Raw genomic sequence first — 23,966 nt, forward strand, 5'->3', positions numbered from 1 at the left:
AAAGTTTCAAATTCATCCCCTGATTTAAAAATACAAATTTGCACTTTATTGACAAGTGCAGTACAGACACAGTATTTACATCAATGGTTATGCCAAATATGCATGTAATAAATAAAATATTTACAGATTACACAATAGAAAACAGTGTAAAGATACCAGAATAATGACACAATTACAAAGTAGTTCACGACAGCAGTGCATGAACATATCAAGAAGTGTAATTTTCTTTTTTGAAAAATAAGTTCATTCTTTTGAAGTCATGCCCCAAACACCTTTCTTTTTATATTTCACAAGGAAGTACAACAAGTAGTTGTAAAAGGTTGTCACAATATTGGTGATATCTTACACTATATTGCTATATCCAAATCATGAAAGCAGTAGCATTATCCTTTAAATGACATGAGGTGTAAAATACAATGCGGGGGAATAAATGAGATGGAAAGATATCACTGCATGACAAATAGTGCACGGTTCATCCCAAATGGCAGGAGTACTACACTCACTGTATATTGCTTCTCTCCTGTCAAAGTAGTATGGGATTTCTGTCCATCTGAGATAGGAAAGAATCACAGATTTAATATCCTTAGCACTTTACTTCCCCGGGGCAATTCTGTGTGCAATCTAATAAAAATTCAGTCTTGGTTACTTTTTCCTCTCTGTGAGGTGCATGTAAGGCTTACACAAGTCGTGGATGGGAAAATATCTCAATTTCTCCCCACATGTATTAGTTTGTTTGTTTGTTTGTGTTTTTTTGCTCTTTGTATAGGTATACTAGAGATGCATGCATCTTATTGAATTTTCAGAGGTACACAGAGAATTAGATGTAGTGTAATGATTATTGGGAAGAATACTGTAAAAGACATTGTCATGGCTTTGTAAGTTCTTTTTGTTTTGTAGTTCAAATTCTATATTTCATATTGATATATTTCCAACAACAACAACAAAACTGGCAAACAGCATGGCATATGACTTCACCCTTTCTATACCAGGGACTTTGGACAGTGCGTACAATGCTATGGGGTTTTCTGTGTCAATCAACACTCAAAGCACACAAAATATTAAGTGTCTTGAATTTAAGATAAACACCAGCGATTTGATATCATGACCATCATGGTGGACTTTGCAGAAAAGAAGAATGCAACTTTCCAGGATGTCGGCTGGGTATTGCTCTCCTGTGAGACACAGATTATGTTGCAACATGAGATATGATTTCTGGTATACCCCCTGTTCAGACGCAAGCCAGTTTATACCAAAGCTCGAGAAAGAAACAGCGTATAAAGAATCATTGTATAACCTACAGATTGTACAGAGGCTAATCTCGACCGTTTTGGAAAACGTTGTATAGATGTGCAGTTTCCCACTGCTCATGCTGTTGTGGTCATGAGTGACAGCTATGGGGTCACCTTTCGTGCGCTCTCCCCAGTTATTCCGTTCTATGGTCGCCATAAGTTCAGACGCACAATGGACACGATGGAATGCTGATTCATTATTCAGTTCTAGTTTGAAACATTGCTCTGACCATCATTTCGCTATACATTGTACATTGTTTTGTTGTACATTGTTTCGTTAGCGTTCAGACATATAAATTGATCATTACAGTGTAGCTATATGTTTTGGTGTAGGTATACTGTTCTAGTGTAATTTTTTTTTTTCGCATCTGAACACCCTGATAGATGAATGAGGAAGCATCTGAAGTTTTATTTCATTCCCTTCCTGTGCTTAATACCCCCCCCCCCCAACAAAAAAAAAAAATGGAAACCTGTTGCACCCTTGGTAAGTATCAATGGACCTTTGTGCTTACATAGAGATATTGAGATTGCCCCATGCATGCAGTTTGATGTGCGCTAACACTGGTCCAACACTTGACAAAATGTAGCTTTACTTATAGCTAGCTTTTTCATCAGCATCCATCGACCAAACTAACCTCGTTGTGAAGTTAGCGAGCCCACTCAGGTAAAGCAACGTGCTTCATTCTGGCAGGAAGGCCATATTGACACAACATGGATTAAGGGGGATTAGATAATCTCTATTCATTGATAATTACAAATATAGTTTCTTGACATTCTGAAAACATGTTATCTTTTAACCATTGGACATTGTTAGACATGTTTTTGTTGTCTTTTCAAACATCTCATTGACCAATGATATCATGGGTTACTTGGAATAACATTCCAAACATTGCTATCTTTCCATGAAAAAGCTGGCAGGTTGTATGGGTGATGGAGAACTGTGGTGAAGCACCTTTTCCCTAATAGGACACACTTATGAGAATATGATGATGAGCAGTGTTTCAATAAATGGTACACAGTTGCCTCTGAAAAACAAAACAAGAACAAAAACAGGAACAAAAACAAAAAAAGATTTGAATTTTCACATTTGAATGCATATAGTTCAGTTGTAGTACAAAACATCTCACTATACAAAGATTTTGCATTAAAGCCGCAAATATAAGGAGATATTACTCATTTTCTCATTAAGTTAAACCATCACGGTTTATCGTAGAATTGGTTTTTAATGAAACTATTGTTAAGTACATTAAATCTAGCAATACTTTGATTGATATACAATTAGCATTTTCATGTTGGTTATTTTCATCCCTAGCTCACATTTTAGAACTAATTTAGAGCATGTGTTGCTTGAAGGTTTGCATGGTGAAGTAAATGAGGGAGAAAGATTTGCGGTGACACCATGTGTATGTAGTCCTTAACCGGATCGTTGTTTGGCAGAAGAAGAGCCTAGAAAGAGGAGTATTAAAGAGGGAAGCGACATATGGGGGCTGTAAGGAGGGCAAAAAGTGGAGAGTGAAGAGTTAAAGGGATGGTACAGTATTGGTGGAGATGAGAATTGGTTTTTTACGAGATACCAAGAAAACACTTATGAAATAGTATAGAGCATACCATTTTAAGAGGAATTCAAAGTTTATTTGATGAAAATCGGGTTTAGAATGACTGAAATCTCCAAAAACAAAGTAAAACAAAGCGATCGTAATAAAATGTGGGTCCCACACTTTATTAGAATTGCTCTGTTGTGGATAGCTCAGCCATTTCAAAACCAATTTTCATCAAATAAACATTGAATCCTCATGGAATTACATGCTCTTTCATATTTCATAAAAGGTTTCTCATTATCTCACCAAAAAAAAGTTAGAAGCCTGAAACTAGGTCTCAACCAAAACTATACGATCCCTTTAATTTAGAGCACTAAAGCTGCTCTTTTCCCCATCTGCAAATGTTAGCAAGGTGCTTTGAATGTGTGAGAGGCAAAGTTTTATGTCAGGAGACCTTTGAAATGTTTCCTGGAATTGATAAAGGGGATCCTAAATATAAGTGCACAGTTTTACATTTAATACATATCCTAACAGGCTTCGTTTGGGTGTATATGGAGCAATTTGTATGAAAGAGTCAGCTTCCATTGTCTCAGAGGACAGATATTACTGGAGCATTGATTTTTTGTGAGCATATTTAAGGTGTTTGCTGAGGTACAATATAACATAAGACAAGTGACATTTTGCACACAAAGCAGCAAGGAAAATGGAGCAAACGGCATCAGAGCTATGACTCCAATGATTATTTGGAAGCACCCATTTACTGTCAAGTTAGCTGACTTTTTGGCATTTAAATGACTGATTTCCATAATAGTTGTCTTATTTTGGTCAAAATCTCACTGAAGCCATGCCAAATTTATTGTACAATTTTTTCCCTTGTATGTATAGTCTCTAAAGGTAATTGAACCAATGTGAAATATTACATTTCTGTTTTCAAATCAAACATTTCTGTCAGTAATGAGGTTTAAAAAACACCAAAAAGAAAAAAAAAATTCAAAGCCTTCCATTACAGGCAGACAGTGATAACCACACAAAGATTGTGATTATAAAATGAGCAATGAGCAGTCAAAACACTGCTATTTCATAGTGTGTTCCCTTTCATTTTTTTTTATTTTGTTTAATATTCTGATATTACATGTATATTGTATCATTAGAAGTTTTAGCATGTGCATGCAAGGAAATGTTTACCATGCTTACAGATTGGCTGTTTATAGAAAATTTTGCACCCTGAGTGAGATGCGCTGTCAGTAATTACGTCTGGCACATAACATTAGCAATTAGCAGGGAAGGCTGCGTTCCTACATCATCTGCCAAAGCGTGTGTCCTCAAAGTTCTGTCGCTAAACGTGTTGTCAGGAGGCAATACGGATGTCACATGTGAACCAGTTGTGCTGAAATTTGTTTTGAATCCACCTATCAAACATATAGAATTGTCCTCTGATGTGATAGGCATTTATTATTAAAATTATCCCTCATTGCCCATCAATGGGTGCATTCACTTTAGAATTAACAAGGTATTTAATACCAAGGTTATTCATTAGCATGGTTCTCATCGGCATAGTACCATGGTAAGAAATACTGCATTAGTTCATGTGATACCGTTCTCTTTCAGAAAATACTGTGGTATTTCTGGCAAGCATTGTGCATGCCCATATCTCTAGTGGGAAAAGATATGAAGTGTGTCAGGGCCCAAGAAATAGGCCCATACACTACTGTACAATCCTGGGTATTTTGGGACAGATTCATACTCAGATCTTGCGTGACCTGTTTTGCCTGTAGTTTGAATAAGCAACCGAAATACCATTCTGTTTGATGTGTTTTACAGTGTATTTTATGGTGTCTTTGTGTTGACAGTGTGAAATACTGCAGTATTTAACCATCAACGTGAATGCACCTAATGGCTTCGATTGAGAAAGGTGCCATCTTTGGATTTGAAACAGGGACACTTCATTGTCATTTGCTAGTTATTTCCCTGTGCTCTGCATACAGGTGATAAAGCCAGTTTACACAGTTGGGGGGGGGGGGGGGGGGGGAGGGGTTTGGAATTGCATTTACTTCAGGCGTTATATTTGAGGGTAATACCCATTTTGTGATGCGTTCCACTCCACCACACCATTTGCCATATGGCCATTACGCAAAAAGAAATTAAAAAATAACTCAGACTTCCTAGAGTATGGATGAGCAGAATTTTATGTTTTGATGATAATTTGTGTGTTAGCAAACAAGCAAGTGTTCAATGCCATTAGATAATATTTTGGCTTAGTTTACCCTATTATCAGCTGTGCTTGTCAGTACTATTTCTATCTTTTTTTTATTTGATCGATTGAAGGAACCATGTCACAGGCTTGACACAAGGCAGTTAGGGACAAAATGCCACAAAAAGCATAAAACTAGACTATTTTAATTCTACAGGGATGTTTCCTTTTAACACCTGAAAATGTGTCAAATACTTCTGTCTGAAACTGTCACAAGTATTTCTTGCAAACTAATACTAGTAAGTTATTTGTGAAACTTGGCTCTGTGTGCAGGCTTTGTACTCACTCAAAAAGTCACACATAATTGCTACAGTTTTAAAACCAGCCTTCGATCATCCCACCGTGACCCAGGGATAGCCCTACTTCATGTCAATTTATGTCATTTCATTTCCTTCCATTCTGAGATAAATCAGGCAGCACATTGGATGAGGTAGGGGGCTTCATTTGTGTAAGCTAACTTTGTGTCTTTGGAAGGAGACAGAGCAAAACAGTTTTGTTTGTCAGGACCCTGCTTATTGAAAAAGCAAACAAATGTTCTTCAAAAGATGATTCTGCAGAAATCATAGACTGCATGTTCAGGAAACATTACATTTAGTAGCTGTGATAACAGCTGATGCAAACAGGTTGTATGTATGTTTCTTTTTTCTAAAAATTCTGTTATTATTTCTGATTTTGTTTGTGTGTGTGTGTGTGTGTGTGTTTTTTTTTTATCCTCGCCAAGGAGATTATGTAGGTTGCCAATTTCTGACTGTTTGTCTGATAATTCTGTTTGTAGGAAAATGTGAACAGATTTGCTGAAACACCTACAACATGTAGGCGAGGTCTGTTGTTATAAAAGGAACAGGTGACTGTAGTTCTTGGGCATGATCCAATCATGACTGGGATCCAAGAATGCCTGTACAATTCTATGGCATTAGTTGCCATAATGTGTTTTGTAGCCATATGTCCTTGTAGCAGCCATATGTCCTAAGCAGAGGTTTTTGCCCTCTCGAGGTTTGTTTGTTTGTTTGTTTGTTTGTTTGTGGTAGTTTTTTTTTTTTTGAGGGGGGGGGGTAGTTTTTTTTTTGGGGGGGGGAGGGAAGTAGAAAGATGCTTTGGAGAGCAGTTTGATGCTTCTCTGTGTGTATGATTTACCTGTATTGTCTGTTTTCTTTACTTTTATATATTTTCTAAAAATACTGCTTACATTGTAATAATAGGCAATGCTTCAATAAGCATTCTTTATTGACACAGTGCTTAGTTGCCTAGAGCCGATTTTCAGGCCTCTGATCCGTAGAATATTTGCTACCTTCAATATTTATCTGTAGTTTCTCTCTAAGGTCAGTGCGACCGCTGAGCCAAAGACGTCAATTCTTGTGGCTTTAACATTCAGCATTTCCTGAGAACCCTCTGTAAAGGGTTCAGTTACTTTATCTACTGCCAAACAGGACTGAGCTTAGTTTTCAGGCAATAGTCCCTGCAGTCCCATCCGGCTGTTTACACCATTAAATGGTATTTAAGAGGAAATCACATAGCTTGTCTCGCAGTGTGAGTATCGGGAATCCGTGACGGTTGTCTTTTCATGGAAGCATCATTGTCGTCGTGTTGTTGCTGGATATCACTTCCTGAGAGTGGTAGTGAGAGATCAATGCTTTCGAACAGCCAGAGAAAAACTTGAAACATACATGTGTATTATGAAAACAGAACATGTGAATGAAATTGTATCAAAGGAATCGACTGGTATGGGAGATATAGATGTAATATCCCTACAAGGATATGAAATCTGTCATAATATTAAGCCATCAATACTTGTTTTCAAACACAACAGATCTTTTGACTAACTAAATAACACATAATTACCTTGCCATCTGATTCCCCTGCTATCTTTGTAATACTCTTTTGTACATCAATGTTTAGTACTGATTAGCTAGCATATTTTCTGTTACATGTATATCTTAAAATGCAAGTCTTTGGAAATGACACTGCAAGTACAGTGGACTCCCGTTATAACAAAGTCCTCTGGACTGGCAGTTTTCTTTCGTTATATCGAAATTTCTTTAGAACAGAACAAATAGACAATAGAAATACATAAAGTGGATAATGTTACGGCCCAAATTTTTATTTTCGTCTTAGCCAGAATTTTGTTATAACCGTATTCATTGTCAATGGAGTGCACTGTACAGTTTTACATCATCTTCTCTGACAAGGGTAAAGTTTGCACATTATATGTCATGACATGCTGTGTAGATTGATTGTAGGTGCTATAGTGAACTACCCAGGTATGGCTGGAGCAAGAGTAAAAGCACTTGCCTGCCAAGGCCTTGGGTCCGTTTCATGAAGTCATCACATAAAAATCTTTACATAAAATCTCATAATGGCCAAAGTTGCTCATAGTCATACATGTATTGTAGTGTAGGACCATTATTTTCAATTATTTCAATGAGCTATAGTAGCTATGAGAGACTTACAAAGAGAAGTAACATCCATTTCATGAAGTCTCTCATTAGTGTTTCTTATGAGCGAAAAGTCTCGTATAACACTTTCATGAAACAGACCCCTGGTTGGTATACAGTGTGTATGGAGATTTCAGAGTCTTACAGGAAAGACGTTCAGAAGGTCATGGAAGGAAAGCCAAGTAGCCTTAATTACCAGGCTGCTCTTTTTTAATTATGCTGTCTTCATATAGAATAAATGATAAAGACATGTAAAATTGACTTGACAGGGAGTCTAGTATGACTGGGATGACAGTGTTCTGTTGCAGTGTGAGGGTTGGTACTGTGTAGTACATGTACTTCTATTGAAAAAGCCAGCCAGTGCATGTCCATACCACACAGTTCTATGAGATCCAAAGTTCATATTGACCTTGACATAATAAACTCATGTTTAGGAGTCTGGTACTGTAGTACTCTGCAAAGCCCATGTTTACTCATTTAGACAATATGAAGAATGCAAGCCAAGTAACATCATTATTACATTCCCAAGACTGTTTGTTTTTAGTACATCTAGGATCTAGCACGTTAGATGACTTTCCTGCTTTGCAGTCATCAAAAACCTTCTGCTTGTTTCATATTTTCTGTGATACATTGTTTATTTTTATTCCCTTCTGAAATTAGTCACAACCGTTTCTTTCTCTCCCTGGTGGAGAGTGCAAACTGTGTGTCATTTTGCTCAGTTCAGTTTATGAACTTGAGGCTGTAAAAGGCAGTGAAAAGATTTGAGTAGATTTTTGTTGACACCTGCTTGATGTCTCCTGCTCTATATGCTAATTGATTGGATATCTGGCAGGACTAACAGAGTGATGGACATGTTGATGTAATCAGGAAATTAAATTACAGGTACGGTTCCATGATCTATGAATGGACAACCACGGACATTGAAAAGATCATTAGCAACATTGAAGGTTATATCTTGTTAGATAATTTCATAAGATAATGTCTCTAAAAAGGTAATTATGATTTGTTAGAAAACAGTAAACTGAAAGGGACAGTGCTATGTCCTGTCCTGTAAACAACAACTTCTCTATTAACTTCTATGTGCCATGTTCGCACATCCGACTCAGTCGATGGTGTGTCAACTTCGCATATTCTGCTGAAACGCACAAACCCGCCCAAACTGATCGATAAACTGCCAAATGCAACAGTACAATGAAAGCGTTTTTTGTGATTCCATTCCTGTCGCATGTAGCTTGCATTTTATGTGGTGAATGACTTTCAAGCAGTGTGTGTAACTGGATTTGTGAGGAAATTCTAAGTTTCTATCACTGTTTTGTGGGCAAAAGTAATGCCCCTGGAATGATGTAGGTACTGGTCATTTGAAAGAAAAATAATCGTAGATTTGTCAAAAGAATTTACATCAAAGCAATGGTTTGCCTTTTCTCTATATCTCTGTTTGCTATATGCCAAGGGTAACAGAAATATATGATTGTTGCATAGATTTGTAAAACAGGGCTTTTTCCCAAATCATGACTTACGCTCCTATCTCTGAATAATGTGGCACACAGAGGATTTACACCATGGCACATAAAGAGTTAAAGCTGCTGTGGTCATGTGTTGTAAAGGCCATGACATCTGTTTTATATTAAATAGCTATTCTGCAATTATTTTGTATCGAGTCTTTTCCAAATTTTCCACATTTCACTAAAGTTTATTAGATTGCAGTCAGGTAGAGCAGAACTAGATCATCATCCCAATTTTTCATGGCTTTCTGTTTTTAGTGCAAGAAAATTGTTCTAGCAATATCTCTCTTTGAAACTACAGTGTACAAGTACTGTACCAAAAATGTGAGTATCAGAGCTGCTCAGAAAGTATGTCTGAAAATGTTTGGGCTGACAGTTCCTGTGCTATTAAACCTGTCAGTAAATTTGATGTGATGCAGTTTTACTCAGCTAGATATGTATTGAATGAATATTAAATTGTATGATTTTTTCTGCTTAGCGTTAGTCGCAGTGTTAGTCTTAGATACTTTCTTCTCTCTGTAGCTTATTTCTTCGTAATACAGACATACTATTATACCTAATTGCTATGACAAGCCAACATGAGTAACATGATGCATGGACAAAATGCTCATAGAAAACCCAAACATTGTATCATTACGGGCACTGTAGCATGTGAGTTATTCTATCCAGAGCGTTATGACTATGTGAGTTATCAAAGGTGAGGTGATTGTCTTCTCATGTTTCAAATATGAGCGTGGTCATAAAGATTGAACGCTTCATATGACTGATTAATTCATGTCCATGCTGTGCTGCTCTTGGCTGATGGAAATGATCAATGGGGGAAAAAACAGAAAATGTGTAGAGAGGATTTGCCCTCGTGCTAATCATAAGAGTGCACAATACCCAGGAGCAATTTAAACGTAACATGATTGTGGTCACACATTATGTATTATGCTAGGGAGAAAAAAAATAGCTTTGATTCATATATTTCTATCTTTCTTCTTTTAATAGACAAATTTCTTCTGAATGGCCTACAATGTATCATGACTCTAAAGCACTCTCTGTATTGTAATGTTGTAGACTACAATATTGGTTGTTTGTGTCCAACACCATTTTGGCAGAGACATCACTATTTTTTTAACTCTTTCATAAAACTAACACTGCTTTGCTGTGCTTTAATAGTTTATTCACATCTTAAGAAAGTGTAAGTTTAGTTGTCATTGTAAGTGATATAAGTTTGTCAGTGTGGATATTTTTTCATATTTTTTTTAACTTAAATTGCCATTCTTTGCATTGTAGTTCATCTGAAGGACAAATGGCAAATTCCAGCTTCTTTTGCAACACTCATTGTACACAGCTCCATGGCTGTATTGGCACAACCTTTACTCAATGTCCAGACTCAATACCAGACCAATATCCTTCACACAAAAGGCTTTGTTCCCTCTTTTGAAAAGTGACCATCACTGACCGCCTTTAACCAGCAGAGGAAGGACTGATTTTACTAAAACACGCATTTCCCATATGGCCTTTTTTACGATCAGTGGTGTAACTTTTGTACTCAGAGGGTCAAAATTTCAAACAAAATATTTTTTCATTATTCTGTTTGATTCCTGTTGGAAAGTATTCAAATTTTTGAAAAAATAACATTTCAGACCTTAAAGCTGAAGACTTATTGGTGTAATTTAAGGAAAACCCTGGCACCTGGAGTAAATTTAAGCAAAATTTTGTTTTCATGAATTGCACCATAATGACAAAACTCTGTAGTCAAACTTCACCATGCAAAGTTTATATGGTTAACAACAATATATAGTTTGTAAATCAAAACTATTTGGGGGTTGAATATTAAGTGAATTAAAAAAAAATACATGTGATTTATAAATTTTTGGTAAAAATACCAATTGACATGCAATTTTTAAGATTTTAACTATTTAATGGAGGGCAAGCCAGGTCAAACTCTATACTATAACAAGTCTTTAAGAAGGGCTACCTTCCTTAGATGTAGGTTAAATGAAATTCCAATCATTTCTTTAAATCTTGGATTTTTCACACATGGATGTTTCGGAGGTGACAGTTAACATAATAGAATGTTTCGGAGGTGACATTAATATTAACACTCAGTTTTTTTGAGAATAAGTGACCACAACACCAGGGAAGAATAACTTTGTTTCGGAGGTGACATTCAATGTTAACATTGTGTTCAAGTATTCATACAGTATGTCCCCCCCCCCCCCCCCCCGGGAAAAAAATTACAATTAGACTTTTGCATTGATAGCACCCAATATGATTAAATCAGCTAAAATCTACTTTGGGGTCTTAAATTATAACATCTTAGCTCTATTTTGCAGAAAGCCCCAGTCAATTTGGTTAAGTGGTCTCAAAGAAATGTGGATTGTTATAAAGGATGTCAGGAGTCTGATTCTTCCAAGTTTAGCACTTGGATGCTCTTGGAACTGCATATTAATGTGTAAACACAATATACAGAACTTGGAGGGAAGGGATTCCTGACATGCTCTACAAAAATCCTCATTTGTCTTTGACCTCTGAAGCAAATTGAATGGGGTTTTCTGTAAGGTATGGGCAATGAGTTATAGTTTCAATCCCTCAAATTGTATTTTAGATTGATTCACTATCTTTAAAGTTATCGTTGCGGAGGGTACCATTGTAATTATTTGGTGGGGACATAGGTTATGAATGCCAAAAGCAAAAATTCTTATTTGACTTGTATTATGTTTTTGTTTGCACATAATATTGTAAATAGATTAATTCAAGGATGTTCATGAATTCTTCATCATTCTTGATAGCCACCATACAGATGTTATAATACTGGTGAAAGGTGTTTGGTTCATCTGAGATAAATTTTCTATATACCAGATTCATTTAAACTGTTGACATTACTAAAATATATTTTATGTATCTTTCTGAATTGCTTGAAAATTACCAGCAAATAATATATATTAGTCACTTTTGAGAGTAAAAAGTATAAGATAAGAAAAAATCATTTTATTGTTTTGGAGGTGACACAACACAGAGACAACCCAACTTCTCAGGTGTTAACTAATACAATTGTGAACATTCATGTCTTTCCTCATGGCTTTAATTTTCAAATATAAGCTCTTTCTTTCAGTTCTTACTTGTTATTTTGTTTAGTTATTCTCTTTCATGATAGTGTATACCAGCTCATATTTTGTTTTGGATTGTAATTCATACTACCAGTAATCTTTAGCAAGTTTTTACAGTTTGGTTAAGACAACAGTTTGTGTTTCCCAGCTGAAGAGAGCAGCATAATGCTTTTGTGTGAACTCATGGGGAAATTTTTTTTTAGTTCAGTAATTTTACCCGATCAACTTCACAGAAGGTCCCGGACACAAACTGGTCTCAAATAACCCTATAAGGGACCAAAAAAAGGACAAGTTCACCTCAATAGACACGAGGGTTGAGTAAATACAGCAATATTAGTAAAACACATCAGTGAGAGTTTGAGGAAAATAAGGCAATCCGTTCCAGAGTTATGAATTTTTGAAGTTTCTGCTCAATCAAAGCTGAATGAGAAGACTTCTATAGCTTGTGATGTCATATCTGTACAAGGATATAGAGAAAGTATCAAGAAAATTCAACATATTTTCACTTTTCTTGCATAACAAAAGAACACTTGACTTCTCTCTTTAGGAAGGCAGGGTGAATAATATTGCCCTAACATACACCAGTAGCAAGTTGAAGAAATGTGCACTTTTTTCAAAAAGTAAAGTTTTGTGAAATTCACTTATATTTTCTTTATATCGTTGTATGCATGTGACATCATACATTGTTGTAGTCGTCTCATCCAGCAGTGATTGCATAGATATTAAAAAAAACCAAAAACATAACTTTTGAATGGATTGTCCAATTTCCCAAACTTTCAATGATGTGTTCTACTAATGTTGTTGCATTCACTCAATCCACATATATATGAAGGTGGACTTATCCTTCAAGAAACCATGTTCTTTTCCTTGAAATTCCAGTACTTAAAGCCAAATTCTAAGATAAAACATAATAACAAAACAAGGTAAACACGTCATCAAAATTATATTGAGATAGAACTACAAATCTTGTTTTTGGATCTTTCCCTTTCCAGTCCTGGGGACTTGTTCCTCTGTTCACTTTAGTTGTCAGATAACTTCAATAATCTTGAAAAATACAATGTCATAAACAGCTGGTTCAACTTGGAAAATGTAATAATTATTGTCATATTTAAAAAAGAAATCACATAATTTTGTTTATGATTACCACGTTGTACATGGAAAAACAACAACTAAGAATTCAAGAACAAGTAGTGCACCACCTATAGGCATGTGGACTTTTTGTGGAGTTTCATTATTTTATGATTTTTTTAAGATTGTGGAGTAGGGCATGCATGAATTGCCACATGTATCACTTTGGTATCAAGGGAATTCTGGTGAGCTAGGTATACAAAAGTCACTTCTATTGTGATGATTTTGTAGATATTAAATGTATTTGAAAATGTTAATAGATAGTGAAAAGGAACTGAAGTCTTGCCTTTCACTATCACATAACAATATGGTGTTAACAAACAATGTCACCTCCGAAACACAAGAAAAAGCAACCTACATGGAAAGCTGTGATTGGTAAATCTTCACAACTAAATTGCTTAAATTGGAAATCAAGCTTCTAAGATGAAAGCATCTATATGTTTACTTAATTAAAGCAGGAGAATTGATCTTGATTACAATATTATATATACAACAGATGGGTGTATTTTGTGCATTCTCTCTGTTAAAAAAGTGAATAAATGTAAATTTGCCCTAAAACGTACAGTATAGTAATAAAAATAAGAGTGAGAGTGTGTTAGTTGATTTCTCCACTTTGAGACTTATGTTACTAAAATAAATGAAACCATTGGTGTACATGATATGGTTTCTCTTCAATAGAAATGAGCAAAAACTCTTGTTAACAGTGTTTTGTCACCTCCGAAACAGTAATTCTTAGTTTTTATTAGATCTTTTATTAATCTCTAGAAAATTCTCACTTCCTGTTGCCATATTACTATTTTCATCCAAAAGAGATTCCTGTCAATTGGACAGAATCAAACAAAATTGCTTTGTCTTCGAGAAATTATCAAATATAATACGCTTGTTGTTTCGGAGGTGACGATTGTTTCGGAGGTGACAAGTGTTAACGGAAAATTGTAAATTGCTCCGAAATGAAAACAACAGGCTATATTTCTACTACCTTCCTTCAGAGATAATGTGAGGGGATATGTTACATTTTTGTAAATGTAATGTATAACTGATGTCAAGAATAAAAAAATCAAATACATAAATCTGTTGTCTCGGAGGTGACAGAAAAGTTAATGGAAAAGTTGCATAAATTTATAAACACTCACCAAAAAATGATAAGCTATTTGAATCAAATAATCTTTGGATCGAAGTTAAGTCAGATTGATTACTATTCTGTTTTGATGGAAATTAGCAAAGTTGAATTTTATAATTGTGAGCAAGAGCTAACTCAAAAGAGGGGTTAATTGTTAACGGAAAATGTCACCTCCGAAACATAAAGTTTGGACAATTTCAGTCTTTAAAGAAGACAAAGCAGAACCTGGTAAACATAATAGTTCTTAAGTTTGGATACCTGCCTATCACCACAACAACAAAAATAATGAAAAGGAATAAACAATTTAATATGCTAGGTCTGACAAAAAAAACCATGTCAGAGTGCATACACCAAAAGTGTTGGATTTCAAGCATGTAAGTGCATGCCACATCTGAAAGAAAAAGAGACGAAAGTTCATTAAGGTACCCAAGGTAGACACTGTGGGTGGTAAGTTTATGAGAAAAAATAATGCATATCTGTCAGTGTATAAGAAAGTTATACATCAATTAGTGCCAAAACCGTGTTTTACACCACTGATTATAAAAATGGCCATATACACCTGCCCGAGTACACTCGGGACTTGTCCTCAATGGGTTAAATGGCTAGCATTACAACACTCCTTCTGCTTACATGTACATACTGTAGTTCATCATTTTGTGCACTGAATTGTTGACAAGTTATACATATCTATGAAACCCACAAAGTAACCACAGAAAATAACAGGAAGTGAATTCAGTGTATGACTCAGAGATATGAAATGTTAAATAATCTATGTAGGCTCATAATGCATCTATCAGTGATTTGCATGACTGTGTTTCCTAATTTATTGATATTCTTGGTCCCCTTAGGGCCATTTTAATAATAATTCAAAGGCAAACAAGCATGGTAGAAGGCAATGAGCAAAGAGACACCATTTTAACTGTGTAATATACTTGCCACCACCACCACCTGTGCCAGAGGTTTCTATACTTTTATAGGCCAATGATTTCTGTGCCTTTTAATACCAAGAAATGATTGGCCAGTTTGACTGTGTATGATCAAGGGAATGAATCCTGTTTAATGTTCCCTCTATATAGTGAAATGGAGGCTTGAGAGGTGGATTTTATGAGCGCTATGGTAGGTTTCTTGTTTATGCAGAAATCAGAAGTGAAACTTGGAAAACACTTTTGTAAGAATCATACTTCATCTGCATATAGTTTACTAGTATGTGTGTCTGTGTACATACACACATGAGTGTGAATATCATATGCATGGGTGTGTGTATGAAGAGTGATTAATAAACTGCTGTAGTTCGTGTAATACATTTGAACAAGGCAGAATGATGATTAGTTTTGGTTGAGGATGGTGTGCCCGTTCTTATGTTGAATGCAAGTCCACTGTATCTTGGACATATTTCATACGAAGTGACATGAAGAGAATTTCATGTTTATACGTGTCCCAAACTACTCCAAATCATATCCTAAACCTTTCATCTGAATTGAACGAGAAATGAAATAAAACCCTGTTTTTCCCCATGCCTCTCGCATTCCGATAGAATGACATTTCTGATGAGATGGCAAAGCGACACAACAAACCAGCGCCACATTGGAGTAAATTAGTCGGTTTCCAGATGAAGTAAGACAATTTCCCGCGGGAGTGGGCGCTGTGATTTGCCAAAGTAGATCCTCGTTTTTTTTCCAAATGTCACTCATCCATTTTGACGGAGCTAGGGAGGGAAAAAGATGCGAGGGAGGGAAAAAGATGCGAGGAAGGGAGGAAGGTAGAGGAGGAGAGGGAAAACAATTTGGAAAAGTCAGATCCCTGCCGCTAAAATCCAGGGAATTTTAGCAATTTATTAGGGTAAGATTGTATCTCCCTTTGCAAGGCAAGGATGTTAGGTGGAGGTTGTTATGGAAGCCTTTTAGGCAAATGCTAAGCCGTCTCACCATGTGCTGCATACCATCATTTTCTGTGCACTGAGTGTCTCCTGTGCACTGTACTTTTACTGTGTCTTGTCAAGCTTAAAATTCATAACATAAAGCCTGTGCTTTTTATGTGATTGAAGAATTATGCTGGATTGAAAAAAAAAAAAAAACTTTTAAGCCCCCATACCATTAGAGCGATGATCATCTATTTGAATACATTATCTAGCAAAATTTGATTTCAGATGTCATATTTCTGTGGTCAAGTGGACTTGTAGGATTACATTAAAATTTTGAAACTTTCTAAAAAGATAACACATTTTATGGTTTAAAAGAACTTTGATACAGGTGTGTGGTGCTCCTACAATTATTTTACCCACTGATAGTTGTAAGCTCTTTTAATATGATAATGTAGGAGTCAAATTGTCTATTTTGTTAGGACTTCTCCATATCTACAGCTGTGAGAGATGTCTTTTTCTTTTTTCTATTAATTTTGATAACCTAAATGATATTTATGATCATTTTTTGTGTTGTTTCCTTTAAACTAGTCATTTTTTTTTTAATGTGATAGATTACAACTGAGCTGTATCATATCATACATATATTACCCTTTTGGAGGATTTGGTTTTACCAATGTCACACTGTACAAACACAAGTGGCAGGTACACTCTATCCCATCCTTCACAGACTCATGCACAGCAGTGATGAGAATTGCACCACCATGCAGGAAAGACCTGGGTCATAACATGTAAAATGTGCAGACTGTGTGCTTGCTAGTAGTGAACGATGCTACAGTAGGTATTACATGTAGCATCGTGATTGTTTAGTATTTTGTGATCCCCAGCAGGTAAAACCAGTTATGTCAGCCTAAGCCGTGCTACTTCAGTTTAGATTCACTTCAGTCTTCACTCAACATCTAACCCATTTAAAGCTAAAAAGCCCGAATAGATTAATGACTATGAATGAACAAACAAATGCATGAATAATGAATGACAGTAAAAGTCAGTGACTGTATACCATGCCCTCATTCGATTGTACATGCTGTCCTTTTTTTTTTTTTCCCCAAACCAAGATATACTTAAGAATTATTAAAAACCACTGGTGTGTGCCATTTATTTAAAAAAAAAAAACTTGCAGTCATATTTTTTGTTTGAGTCTTTTTTTTTCCAGTTATAACATATGTCATATTATGTGCCATTTGTCTTCCTCCTGTTCTGTATATGGCACAATGTGCCTGGTTGATACTGTGTGCTGACTGTTGTTAGTCACCTGGGGCGAACCACAAGGGGTCAGCATCATTCACTCATTTGTTTAGTGTGGGTATGTGGGTGGACCACTTCACCAGGTTAGCAGCCTACATGTACTTTTCTTCGTGAGGAAATGAAGTGGGATTTTTAATGTGTGTTAGTTGTGACTCCGTCACACATAGGACTTTCATTTAATGTCCTATCCAAGGGTCTGAGCATCTTTGTGTCTTATTAGAGGGAAAGGCATGATTATACAATCTTGCTCAGCTAGACTCGGCGGGAATCGAACCCAAGCCGTTACATTGCAATGCAGGTGTGCTGCCGACCAGTGATGTGCAGAAATTTCAAATATAGGCAATAGTTTCTCTCTCCATCCTGAAACAAAACCCTGCAGTCACATCATACCTTGATTTCTATCTTGTGCAGACAAGCCAAGCAGCAAGGTCCATGGAGGCATCACGGGAGGAGTCTTCCAAGGTGTCATCTATGATGAGGGTGAGGAGTACCACATAGAGAAGGCCAAACACCACTTCAGGGACACGCCCATCCCAGACGCCTCCGCCCACTCTGTCATCTACAAGGCTTCTGATGTCACACACCCAGAGGACGCTGGCTGTGGGCTCAGAGACAGGGTGGCCAGCTGGATGTCTAAGATTCAAAACTCTGCCGATGATGTGACGCGGCAGAAAAGGGTGAGAATGAATCTTCTATTAAAGGTGTCATTGGACAGAGACCTACTCCAGGGAAGTTGATTTCAGAGGAATAGCATCATCTCACACGTAACTTGCTTGCTGGAAAGTTCTCCCACCATCTTCAAACCCCAGACAACTTCTTAACAATTTCCTCAAAGTGTAATGATTACATTTGTAATCAAAGTGACTGGGACATGACAAATCTGCTTTGAGTCTCTTTCCTTTTATTTCTTTCCTTTTATCCAACTTTTTCATAGAAATAAATTTCAAAACAAAGAGACAAAGTGTTACAAACAAACAGATCACAAAATTTGCACACAAAGTATTGGTGTACATCACACAACATGTAATACAGGAAAGTGTACCCTGGTACCAATAGATAAGCAGTGCATTATGGCTCTGTTTTTATTTATTTATTTTTTTAAAGAAGGTTCAAAAGCTTGTTGGTACATTGGCTGCCTCTTGCCTGAAAACAAAATATGCATTAGTGAATGTTTTTCTATGAGCATGCATTACCTAGGCTTAGCTCCCATGGCTTTTGGGAAAATCACAGTGGCATGCGAAATATTGATCTGCAAGACAACATAGAGATGATATGTTAACAGAACTTATGTCATTGTGATAAACGTAACACATTATATTGGTGTGGTAAAACAAAAGCTCATGATTTTAGATCATTTTGCTTTTACATACATTTACACACATTTGATATCCCAGAGATATGGCCTGCCTTGTAACTGCCATCATCCTCAAAGGATAAGAGATTTACAGAGAAATTTTATGCTCTGCCCAGTGATTATATCTTCTAGCAGCTATTTAAAATGATAATTCCTAGTTTTTCTCATAATCTTTTTTTGAACTGATATTTGCACCATGCATCATTTGCATATCGCTATTATAAGAATATGTATTTTACTTAACTTTACTACCAATATTTTTAAAAAATGACATAATATCGACCCTGCAGTCCTTTTTTTTTTCAGACCTTAAATTTGGCAAAAATTATCAGTTTGACAATATTTCATGTATGGCAGAACAAGATTAAGCTCAGGTTCTATATTTTTCATGAAATGTAATGTTGTTTGATGCCAGATATATGAAACACTGGCTACATTGAAGTAATTGCATCTTTTTTTTCACCCTTACAATGATACCAGTGATTGTCCAGTGTCTTAAAACTGGAGGCTAATGTAAAAATGCGGCCGTGACGGAATGAAAGAGGAGACGCATGTTTTGAGGAAAGCCTCTACTAATACACATAAAACTTTCAAATTTACTTGTTAAGATATCACTAGTATTTACACTGTTTGGATTGGGGACACTTTTTGGAGGCATTGGAAATAATAGATTCATATGTGTCCTCTTATCAGTTAAAGGGATGGCAGTGTACTGGTGGAGATGAGGATTGGGCTTTTAAGTTTTTGTGAGATACCTAGAAACCACTTATTAAATAATACAGAGCATACTATTCTAAGAGGAATTCAAAGTTTATTAGATGAAAATCAGTTTTGGAATGGCTTAGACAACAAAAAACAAGGTAAAACAAAGCGATCCCAATAAAAGGTGGGTCCCACCTTTTAATAGGATTGCCCTATTTTGGATATCTCAGCCATTTCAAAACCAGTTTTCATCAAATAAACATTGAATCCCTCTTGAAATTACATGCTCTTTGGGATTTCGTACAAGGTTTCTCATTATCTCACAAAAAAATGTCAGAAACCTGAAGTTAGGCCTCAACCCATGTTAATAAGATCCATTTAATGTGGCTCATGGTCAGAATATTGCATCTTTGTCTGTGTCAGTACTGATTTTGGTTTGAGAATGTACCTAATAACCAATGAAGGGATGCTCTGTAGACCAACACCGTTATTTCTTGCACCATTGATTCCTTTTAGCAGAGCTCAAAATGATTGAATGTCCAAAAAGTTGTTGAAAAGTGATTATTATGTTGCGGCAGTTTGCATAGACTATTTGACATGAATTTTCTGTCATTGGCTGTCTTCTTTTTCTGCAATCATTAGGATGTTGGAACAGCCTGGAAAAATATGCCCCACGCTGCAAGTGAGAACAAGTATGCCGCTCAGCACCGATCGCGCCGTGCTCCCTTTTCGTCTACTCGTACAGCTTGCAGCCTGTACCTTCAGGCCGACCACACCTACACGAGACATTATGAGGGTGATGTGTCGGAGGTCATTCTCAACCTCAACAACCATGTGTCGGCAGTCAATGACATCTACATCAACACCGTCTTTGACGACATACGTGGTATCAACTTCTTCATCCGCAGGATAAGGGTAAGGATGTCTGTCTGGCTGTATCCTAGTTGATTCTCAGCAAATGTTGCACAAAGCCATCTACTTTTATATCATGCATTCCCTGTTGCATGGACAGGAATTGCATTTTGTTTGCATTGTTAGACCTGTGACGTTTCAGAAGCATATATTTTTTTGTGTATTTCTATGTGTCTTGTATGTCCAGAATCAAGAAACCATAATGTAAAATGTATTAAGGTGAAGTTAAGAAAGATATTGCCAATATACTCTCCTCACTCTCCTCCAAAAATAACCAAGAAAGAAAGAGATTAAAATGCAGTGTGACTTCAGTGAAATTTTCTTGCCAGTCATTGCAGGTTGACACTTGTAATACATTATGACGTGAGGATTTGCATCAGTTGCGTAGTCATGTATCCTGTACAAATTTTAGAATCTTTTTTGTCGGTGGAATACACTTCCATTTTATTAAATAAAAAAAGAAGAGAGAAATGGATGGATTTCCATCTGAAAGTATCTTGAGGGTGTACAGCAAAAACATGGTCCATAGTGCTTCTTTCGATGGGTGTATTGGACCAGAAATCTGCTTAATCTCGACATATAGTTCTCGCATCCACACTTTCTGAAGCCTTGATGTCCTCTTTCAAACGCCAGGTGAATGGCACGGCAGAGCAGCAGGACAGTTCCAATCCTTTCCGCTTTGACAATCTCGGAGTGGAGAAGTTCCTGGAACTCAACTCTCTGCAGGACCACAGTCAATACTGCCTGGCCTACATCTTTGCCAACAGGGACTTCAATGACGGAGTTCTAGGACTGGCTTGGGTGGGATCCACAGGCAGTAAGTCCTTGAAAATGTCTATCATACAGCAAACACCATATCCACTTATTTCAGAAGGCATCAATACCATGAGGGGTATTGAAAGTTAAAGGGTGTGTATAGTTCTGGTTGAGGTGAGGATTTAGCTTTTAACTTTTTGCGAGATATTCAGAAACCACTCTTTGAGATGTCAAAGAGCATGCAATTTTAAGGGGTATCAAAAATTAATTAGAAGAAAATCGGTGTTGAGATGGCTGAGATATCCAAAAACAAGGTGAAACAAAGAGATCCTAATAAAAGGCATGGCCTGTCGCCTTTTATTATTGTCACTTTTATGGATATCTCAGCCATTTGAAAACCAATTTTCATCAAATAAACGTTGAATCCTTCTTAAAATTACATGCTCTTTCATATTTCACAAGAGGTTTCTCATTATCTCACTTAGGAATGTTCAAAACATGAATCCCCACCTCAACCAGCACTGTACAGTCCCTTTAAGGGTAAAAGTGACTCAAGACAAGGTCTATTTGATTTTGATATATTGTGTCTAGTTATGAAAGTTTCACTTTCAATGAGATGCTTTCACAGGTGACGCGACATTTGCTCCTGCGACAACTGCTCTGGTCTTAAGGGTTAGGGTTGTGATAGGGTTTTAGGTACAGTTTGATGTGAGGATTAGGCTTTGGGTTATGTTTGTGGGTAAAATCTATATTAGGCTTAGCACACAGATATTTCTTGGGAGCAAGTGGCGCAGGAAAAAATGTCATAGAAAGAACTTCAAGCAGTCTGAAAAAAAAAGGAAAAAGTTTGTAATTTCATTCAGTCCTCGGTGTCATACCATGGGAGACTGATGCATGTTTGTGGCATTGTATTGACAATGAATATTGAATATTGCATAGACATTGAATAGAAAATGAAAAAAAAAAAAAAGAACAAAAACACAATGAAAAAAAGTTAGTGCTGTGTGCCACAAATAAAGATGCGGGAGCAAGCTCTGTTGAGTGTGACCGAGACTAGGAAAAGATGTGTTAGACAATGATTGTTGAAAGTAACTCTCAGGGACGGCTGTGAGACATACTGTCAGCAAGAGTCAGTTTATGAACTGTCAGGGCCCAGTTCATAAACCAATTTGAAAGATTTGCAACTTACAATCAGGGTAGTTGCCATAGCAACAACTAAAATGCCCACTGTTGATTGGTTGGTTTTTAGTCGCATTACGTTAATTGCTATCATTTTAAGTAAAGTGACAACAGTTACGAAATAGACTCCTAGTCTGTAATCTATGCAAATACGATACCATAAATAGTGATGCCATTATTGATGATGATGGTGATGATGATGATGATGCTGATGATGCTGCTGCTGCTGCTGCTGCTGATGGTGATGGTGATGGTGATGGTGGTGATGGTGATGATGGTGATGATGGTGGTGATGGTGATGATGATGGTGATGGTGATGGTGATGATGGTGGTGATGGTGATGATGATGATGATGGTGATGATGATGATGATGATGATGGTGGTGATGGTGATGATGGTGGTGATGGTGATGATGGTGATGATGGTGGTGATGGTGATGATGATGGTGGTGTTGGTGATGGTGGTTACGGTAATGATGGTGATGATGGTAATGATGAGGATGATGATGATGACATTGTGATTCTCTCCTCCCCTTTGAGGTGCCTCTGGTGGTATCTGCGAGGATTTCAGCAGCTTCAGTGGGGTGATGCAGAGCCTGAACACAGGAGTGGTCACCATTCAGAACTACGGCTCCACAGTGGCCAGCAAGGTGTCACACATCACCTTTGCTCACGAGCTTGGACACAACTTTGGATCTCCTGTGAGTGCAGTCTACTTTCTAACCCTGCATACATGGTTCTGATATCTCACAATCCAGTATGGACGGTACATTTTCATACACAGGTGTACAGTTATACCATGTGGTTGTGGTATTTAAACAGGCTGTAGTAAAACCAAAGGATAAAAGCTGGGGAAAAGGTTATGCTTGGGGTAAAGTTATTGCAGACCAAAGTTAATATGCAGTGAAAATTGGAGTGGGAGAGAGAAAGTATTCTTTTAAGAGTTTTATGAAAATCACTAGATGGATGAGTGACGTTTCTCTTAAAATTTTGGGTTGTCTATTTCCTCCCCTAGCTCATTTGCTTTCTGTTTGAATGGAAAAATATAAAACTCTCTGTGTGTGAAACTTCTGCCTGGTTTTATCATGGTTGTTCAATTTAGAATGATTTCTGATCTGTTTCTTAAGAAACAAAAAGAGTCTGCTTGACATTGTGGTTCAAGCAGAGGTACCAATTTAGTGAAATAAACTTGTGTTAATTTGACTCTGGGTCATTTTATATTTACTCACAGCATGACTACCCTTTGAAATGTCGTCCTGGAGACAGCGTAAATGGCCGTGCCGATGGTAACTACATCATGTACGCTAGCGCAACATCAGGAGATAAGCAATTTAACGATGAGTTCTCTGAGTGCAGTATCGGCAATATGACCGGCGTCATCAGGCAGAATGGAGGATGCTTTGAAGGTAACCATGGCGATAGTTTGGATTGAGATGATGTATGGGAACTTGGGCTTTGATGAAATTAATAGGAAGTTATACATATGTCAGGGTAAGGGGAACCATGTCCAGTATGTATTGAGTAGCATGGTTTCAGAATCAAT

General features: G+C 36.8%; 1 protein-coding gene across 1 annotated transcript in view; it reads left to right on the forward strand.

Moving 5' to 3' along the window:
- LOC140238343 (disintegrin and metalloproteinase domain-containing protein 10-like) overlaps positions 1 to 23,966 on the forward strand; it is a 57,481-nt gene that overhangs the window by 23,974 nt on the left and 9,541 nt on the right. Inside the window, exons 4-8 of the mRNA XM_072318275.1 lie at positions 17,933 to 18,198; positions 20,220 to 20,492; positions 21,123 to 21,306; positions 22,964 to 23,124; positions 23,655 to 23,829. Coding sequence (XP_072174376.1) covers positions 17,933 to 18,198; positions 20,220 to 20,492; positions 21,123 to 21,306; positions 22,964 to 23,124; positions 23,655 to 23,829 — 1,059 coding nt within the window. The remainder of the gene's footprint in view (positions 1 to 17,932; positions 18,199 to 20,219; positions 20,493 to 21,122; positions 21,307 to 22,963; positions 23,125 to 23,654; positions 23,830 to 23,966) is intronic.

This window comes from Diadema setosum, chromosome 14 (assembly GCF_964275005.1).
Source record: "Diadema setosum chromosome 14, eeDiaSeto1, whole genome shotgun sequence".
Classification (NCBI taxonomy): domain Eukaryota; kingdom Metazoa; phylum Echinodermata; class Echinoidea; order Diadematoida; family Diadematidae; genus Diadema; species Diadema setosum.